Source organism: Megalops cyprinoides, chromosome 1 (genome assembly GCF_013368585.1).
Source record: "Megalops cyprinoides isolate fMegCyp1 chromosome 1, fMegCyp1.pri, whole genome shotgun sequence".
NCBI lineage: Eukaryota > Metazoa > Chordata > Actinopteri > Elopiformes > Megalopidae > Megalops > Megalops cyprinoides.
In genome coordinates, this window is record NC_050583.1 from 5,480,045 (window position 1) to 5,487,316 (window position 7,272).

The window sequence follows — 7,272 nt, forward strand, 5'->3', positions numbered from 1 at the left end:
GCTCCGGGGAAGAGCGTCTGCTAAATGAATGTAATGTAATGTAAATTACTACTGGGTTTAAGAAATAGAAAAAAACATGCTTCCAGCTCTGAATCATGTTTTTTTTTTTTTTTTTTTTAAAGTTTTGCCCAATTGAGTTTTCACGCCACTGCGTGCCTTTCCGCTTAACGCTGTAATATGCAGGCAGAGAGCCCCCCCCCCCCCCCCCCCAGCGTTGGCGAGCAGGTCCTGGCAGCCGAGGCGGGACACAGACTCCGGCACAGGCTTCCCGGTAGCCGGTGATGTCATACGCCTGGCAGGGGAGGCTGGGGTAAAAAGGACATCTGAGTCAATGAGCAGGGATTGGGGGGGGGGGGGGCACGCCTGGGTGGTGTATTTATAATGGTGTGCGTTTGGTGATAAATCTTTGTGGGGGGGGGGGATCACACCATGTGGTCATATGCCAGGCAGAGTCATCACAGAAAGACTGGGAAATGACCTCTCCTGACTGATTCTTACCCTGAGGGGATTTCCCCACGGGACCACCCTCCAGTCTGAACGCCAGCTGGATGGGTTAGGCCAAAGCAACCACAGAAATTTCTGACGCTACCTCTATATGTTATGATACTAATGAAAAGAAACACCTCATAAACATGTCATGATGGCTGTTGTGATGCTGTTATTGTTGTCAAACCAGCGCGCTGTCTCATGGGGAAGAACTTTTTTTTTTTAAACATAGAATAATTCCACGCTAAAATGCTGTGCGCCTGTCTACCCTAATTTTAAACATCATAACAGCATGTGGAAAACAGTGGCTTATCCTCTGAGAATGTCACATACCGCGGCAAATACCGGTTTTCAGAGCTTCTGCATGCCAGCGTAGTCGCTTTTAACGGCTTAAACGCAACGCACTTTGATCTTCTGTTCGGGCCGCCTGTCTCTGAAAGGAACCAGCTCCGAGCGTCCCTGTCACTCACTCTGTCACGCGACAGTCCCTCATTCAAGCCACCCTTTTGAGATTCTTTCATATTTAAGGACCCCGATGAAGTAAATGCTATTAAAAAAAAAACCCAGATGCCAGCACTATTCTGAACACGGCAGTGTGCTGTCAGTTGGTCAGTCGGGTGTTTGGATTTCCTGTAGGGAATGGGTGAAAATGTCATTCGGTGGTACTGCTGGTGCAACCTCCAGTGCAAGCACTCACTGTGGGTGAAAAAAGACTGGAAAAGACCTTTTATTTAGCAGTGGTAAGAACGTGGCCTGTAAGGATAAACGTTACCAGCTCCCCTTCCCTAATAGGCCACTGCTTTTGTACCTAGTCATACCCAGAGTGACTTGCATAAATTACAGTACTATTTACATATATACAGCTGGATATTCACCGAGCAATTCAAGTTAAGTACCTTACTGCACCTAACCCTGACCCTAACCCTACTACAACAGCAGCATCTCACTTAGCCGAGAGGTTGCCAATTTGATTCCTATGAGCCCACCATAAAACAAAAGAATGGAGAAGCATGGCTTTTGACATGCTGCAGAACAGGGGCAATGAAGTGGCTAAAGGCAAATTACACACAGTGAGCCAACTATCATTAATGAAATGACAGTTATGAACTTTGCCGTGACTGCAGGACATTATGTATTTAAGACTGTAAGCATCAATCTTAATATCAGTCTGCAATTACAAGTTATGTTAATGTTGCAAATTTAAACAAATTTAAAAAGTAATGACAATGATAAAACAACATTTTCCTCCATTTTCTCTACTGTGATACTTGTTGCCACCTCCAGCACCTAACCTTCTGCTGACCCATCAATGTGTCGGATGTTTGTTTACCAAGTTGCCTTGGAAACGATCTTTTTTTATTTCGGGTTACCGGTCCAGCTTCACGTGTGAACTTCTCTCTCGAAACGCATCATGACGGTAATAACCACACCACAGAGTTAAACCAGAGCAAAGGCAGAGGGGCCACACCCAACACCTCTCGCCCAGTTCAGGCTGACACACACAACGTGCTACTTATTCAGGGGTAGGTGTACAATTGCCTTTTAATATGCAAGAGGCTCACTTAAAGTTGCACCTAACAAGCCGTGAGGGTTTCTTGCCCTGTCAAGGCTAAATTTAGGAGAGGGTGATGATTCAGGGAACTTTACAGATAAAACGGAAGGCAGTATTTCTGGCCTTGTCTAAACTGATAGTCAGAGCATATTTCTGACCGTGCTGATCTAACACAGTCAGGTCCTGATGAAACCCCCTCCTCAGCACCGGGTCACGTGGCGCGGGCGAGGGCCATCGCTTTTAGCACTGTGTGAAGTTAACCGAGGGGCTCAGAGATTTCCCTGGCAAAAACCGAACAGAGCACAGCACCCCCTGAGGGTGGACAGAGCGTGTAACGCGTAGGAGAGAAGGAAGGGCACCGATCACTTGTTCTTCAGGTGTGAAGAGTGACCAGCACTCAGATCGTGGGAGATAGGCAGGTATGCCAAGGCCTGCAGACAAAAAAGCAAAAAAGGAGGGAGGGGAAAGGGGGTAGAAAATGGGCAGGAAGGATGCGGAGAATGGAGGGAAGGGCTGGGAAGGGGAGAGAACGGGGGAAGACGGGGGAGGACGGGGGAAGGAGAGAGGGACAGAGAGAGAGAACAGGAAGGGGGGATGCGTGTGTCTTTAGCGCAGCGGCCATCAATTATTTACGATTCTGCTTTCAAGCAAATAGCTGGAGCCGCTCCAGCAGGACAGAAGCAGGGGTCAGAGAGAGAGAGAGAGGAGAGAGAGAGGGGGAGAGAGGGAGAGAGAGGAGAGAGAGAGGGGGAGACAGGGAGAGAGAGAGAGAGAGAGGAGAGAGAGAAAGAGGGGGAGAGAGAGAGGAGAGAGAGAGAGGGAGAGAGAGAGAGAGGGAGGGAGAGAGAGAGAGGGAGAGAGGAGAGAGAGGGAGAGGGAGAGAAAGGGAGAGAGAGAGAGAGAGAGAGAGAGAGAGAGAGCACAGCAGGGGTCAGAGAGAGAGAGAGAGGGGGGAGAGAGAAAGAGAGAGAGAGAGAGAGGGGGGGAGAGAGAGAGAGAGAGAGAGGCGCGTGCGATGGGCTGAGAATCCTCTCAAACCTCGAATTACACCAAACAGGCATTAATAATGCATCCAGGGGATGAGGGGGAGGGAGGCGACTGCAAGGATGCCACAGCCAGGATGCTGCACCGGCCTGCCTGCAGGAGACGCATGAAGGGCCGGGGGGGTAGGGGGCAGAGAGGTCACTGCACAGGGGCACAGATTGTTTTTTTCTCAGGAAACAGGCCCTCACTCCTCTGGCCCTGTGCTCATTCCTGAAGCGGAAGGCGATCTACATCCGGGTCAGATGCTCCACTTCCTGCCTGCCGGGTTCTACTGCCCTCGCCGGGCTTAACACGCGCAGGGCGGGCCAGCGTAACGTTCAGGGAACGCCGCACAAACGTTCGGGCCAGCTGGGCCCCTACGGAGAGAGAGAGGGGGAGAGAGAGAGGACAAAGGGGACAGAGGAGAAGGAAAGGGAGAGTGAAACAAAGGAGGGGGAAACGGGAGAAAGAAAGCAAAAGAGAGGGAGAGCGTGGAGCCTGTGCAGACTTTACATGACAGCTGGCTCTCAGGCATTAATTTAAGAACACAGCAGCCTGCATTTTTACATAAATTCCCTAACTATTTTGCTAGATTTTTCAAATCTGTTTTCGTGGGTTTTTTTTTTTTCCTGTGGTATTTGTTGCAGTAGCCAGGTAGGTATTTGTTACAGTAGCTGCAACACAGGCGCACCAAAGAGGAAGTCCACTGTAACGGCTATTCAGAGTGACACAGTATTGTGACAAAGGGCATTCACGGACACGCTGGCCAAGCTCACGACCCTGCTCCGCAATCCAGGCATCGGCCAAAGTCTGCAGCCTCCTGGGGCGCTTTCCAGCACAATCTATATTTCAAATGATGAACAAATTAAAGACCTCCAGTCACTGCTTCAAACATTGTCTGGGTGAGGCCTGAATATAATTTTTGTGGGGGAAGGAGCCCATGACACAAGGTGCATTTCAAAGTGACTTCTGAGCAGAGCTGTCAGGCAGTAAACATACAGTAGATGTACTTCCAATAAAATATCATATGGGGTAGCTGGCAGCCCCAGGTGTATATGTGCGTAACGACTCCATGTAAACTCTCTCATGTTTTAACAGAACTTTTTAAAATTATTGTCGGGGTTACCGGTTGGGGTAACACACAACTGGCCTTTTTGAGACAGCGGGAGTTTTGAAATAGAAACTTCACAAATCTTCAGTCTCTTCCCTTTATTCTGACCTTTCGCTAATTGTTTCTTTTTTCTCTGTGACACACCAGAGTGGAAGTTCTCTCTGGATGGTCCGAATAAGGCGGCGGTCATCACATCTCTCCCGCCGTGATGAGCGGCTTGGAGAAACCCCCCGCCCCCCCGATTTGGGTTTCGCTTGGCTCTGCTCCATGCTTCCCTTTTTCTACGGGAGGCCCGTGTGGTGACCGCACCCTGGGGGGGGGGCGAGGTCTCGGGATTGGGGACGTTGGCGTGTGAGCCGTCAGCGTCAAACTGAAACTGCTTTGCGTAAGTTTAAACAGGCTCTGAGCAGGGCCTGGCCCACAGTAGTAGTAGGGGGTACTGCTGCTGTACCCTTGGACAAGGTACTTAACCCACAATTGCCAAATATCCAGCTGGATAAATGGATAACATTGTAAAAACCTGTAATTGATGTAAGTCGCTCTGGATAAGAGCGTCTGCTAATTGCCAATTGTGTGTTGTAATGTAATGTAGTAGTACGACCAGAGAGTGTAGCAATGTCTAGGTTATGGAGTGAAAAATATACATGGATATTCCGCAACAAATTAAAAACTGGCAGCAAAACCAGTTGGCAGGACTGATGAGCCTGCAGATTTTTCTTGCATTTACAGGGGAATGACTTCACACGTGGCCTTGACTGTCTCTGTTTCAGCCTGCAACGGCAGGCCTGTCTGTGGCTTTATTTGAGATAGGACACTATCAAACAGCGAGAAGGTTACAGCGGACTCCTGCAGCTGTGCTGCGCTCATCCTGAACGTGCGGGCGTGAGTGAGGGTGCGTGCTTGTGTGAGCTTCGGAAAACACTGACCGAAATAAAAATAAAATGCGAACCCCCCGCCCCAGAGCACAAACATGGTGGTCTTTTCCCCTGTCAGGGTTGGAGTGGGAGTTCTACCACCTGTTCAAAGCTGTGCTGCCATTTTCTGCCTAACACCACGCCAAGACAACACTCCTTCCTGTCTCTGAGACATAACCCCCCTCTCAGCACCATTCTCAGAAAGCACTCCCTGTCTGACAGACACACACCCACAGAGGCAGACAGACACACACATACAGTATATCCTGTACTGGCTGAGAGAGTGGGGTGTGTGTGTGTGCGCGCGTGTGCGTTAAAGATGGTCCTACACTTGTGTTTAAAACAAAGGTCTCTGGGACAAAGCCCTTCACTTACTGAAGGTGCAAGATAATTCACTTTTTTCTGTCCCGAAAGCCCTCTTAGGTGGTGGCTTCGCTACTTTCTCCACAAGAGCCAGACGACTCTGTGCCATGCAGCTATGAAACCATTCAGCGCGGGGGCTGAGCCATGGGGTCAGAGAGGTTTTGGGACCACTAACAGCAGGGAGTCAATATCACACAAGAAACTTCCACAGAACTCGCTTTTCTTTCTCCTGTGAAACATTCACTTCACCAAAAAAAAAATGCTTGTTCTGCCAAACTCTTCCCTACTCTCTCTGCCTCCCACACACACAAACACACAAGCAATTCCAAAGTCCTCCTCAGAACTAGAGCATTTCTCCAAAACTTCCCTTCTGCCACAACAAATGAGGCCCCCCTCCCTCTCTCCCCCCCCCTTCCCACTCTCCAACTCCCCTGCTGAGAGAGAGAGAGAGAGAGCGAGAGAGGGACTTTCAGCCCTGTCCTCAGGGTAGCTCCGGCGTTGCTAACAATGCAGTCATTAAATCGCCGATAGCCACAGTTCTCAAAATGAGGCTTTTTTTTTTTTAAACTGCCACGACAGAGAACCAACCAGGAAGTGCTTGGTGGGGTTCAAATGCTGGCACCAGTTTTTAAAAACAATTCAACGGAATACAGGTTAGACAAGTTTACTTTCACTTCACAAAGCCCTGCGTACTACTGACTCTGTTTCCCCAAGCTTGCTCGGGCGCACACACACACACACACACACACACACAGGGCACGGTTCCGTGGTTAAATACACAAACACAGACAAACCTGAGATGCAGTAAAAAAAAAAAAAAAAAAACAACACGCGAGCATTCGTTACCTTTTCACAGTGACCGAGTAGTGTGCGATTTTTTCCAGGAGGGCGTCTAGGGTCTGAAAATCCAGCAAATCGTTGGACTTGGAGTGCATTTTGTAATCCATTTAAGAGTTAATCTCCCAAGACCAAAAAAAGGCAACCAAAAAAAAAAACAGAGGAGAAAATCCAAGAAGGGAGGAGGGAAGCACTCTGTGTTCCGTTCCTAACCCCGGCGCAGGCTAACAGATCCACGGCTCCACTCTGCCGGCCACAATCCAGACGCAGGGCAAATCCACTCCGCTTGTCAAGGAACACACACACATACACACGCGCGCTTGAAGCCCCACGGCTCGGAGAGATCAGGCAGGGACGCGGCGACGGGAGAGGCCCTGGCCCGGCGAGCAGCGGGATCCGCTCTCCATTCTGCGGCCCCCTCCCCCCCCTCAGCCGCGCGCCGGCCCTGGCCGCGCACTCTCGCCCCTCGGCGGGTCCATCCTGCCCCCCGCGGCCCGCGGAGGGAGAGCGAGAACGAGAGGAAGCGGGGGAGAGAGAGAGGGAGAGAGAGAGAGAGAGGAGGCCTCGGCGTAGATCCACAGGGAGAGCTCTTTCTTTCGCTCTCTCTCGCACGCACACTCGCACACAGGGCCAGGCGGTTCCTCCACACACACTGAAAATGGCTCTCTCCGACTTCCTCATTGATGATACTTTAAACCCGCACACCCCTCCCACTCTCCTCTCTCTCTCTCGCTCTCTCTCATTCTTCACATGCTCCGCCCCTCCCTTTTCTTTTCCCATCAATAGCTAGAGGCCGCTCTCCCTCCCGCTCCCCCTCTCTCTCTCTCACACACACACACACACACACACACACACACACAGATACCGCCCCCCCCCCCCACCTCCTCTGGACTGCCTCCCCTGCCCCTCCCCCAACCCCCTCCTTTCAGACTGGTCTGCCGCCGCCTCTCCCCACCCCCACACCAATCAGGGTCTTGCTTATCTGC

General features: G+C 50.7%; 1 protein-coding gene across 1 annotated transcript in view; it reads right to left on the minus strand.

Annotated features, from left to right (window-relative positions):
• The window catches only part of LOC118774167 (bromodomain-containing protein 4-like), a 31,724-nt gene extending 24,786 nt beyond the window's left edge, over window positions 1-6,938 (minus strand). Inside the window, 1 exon segment of the mRNA XM_036523325.1 lies at window positions 6,296-6,938. Within this exon segment, the coding sequence (XP_036379218.1) occupies window positions 6,296-6,396 (101 nt within the window). The 5' untranslated portion in view covers window positions 6,397-6,938.
• Window positions 6,939-7,272: the final 334 nt, after the last annotated feature.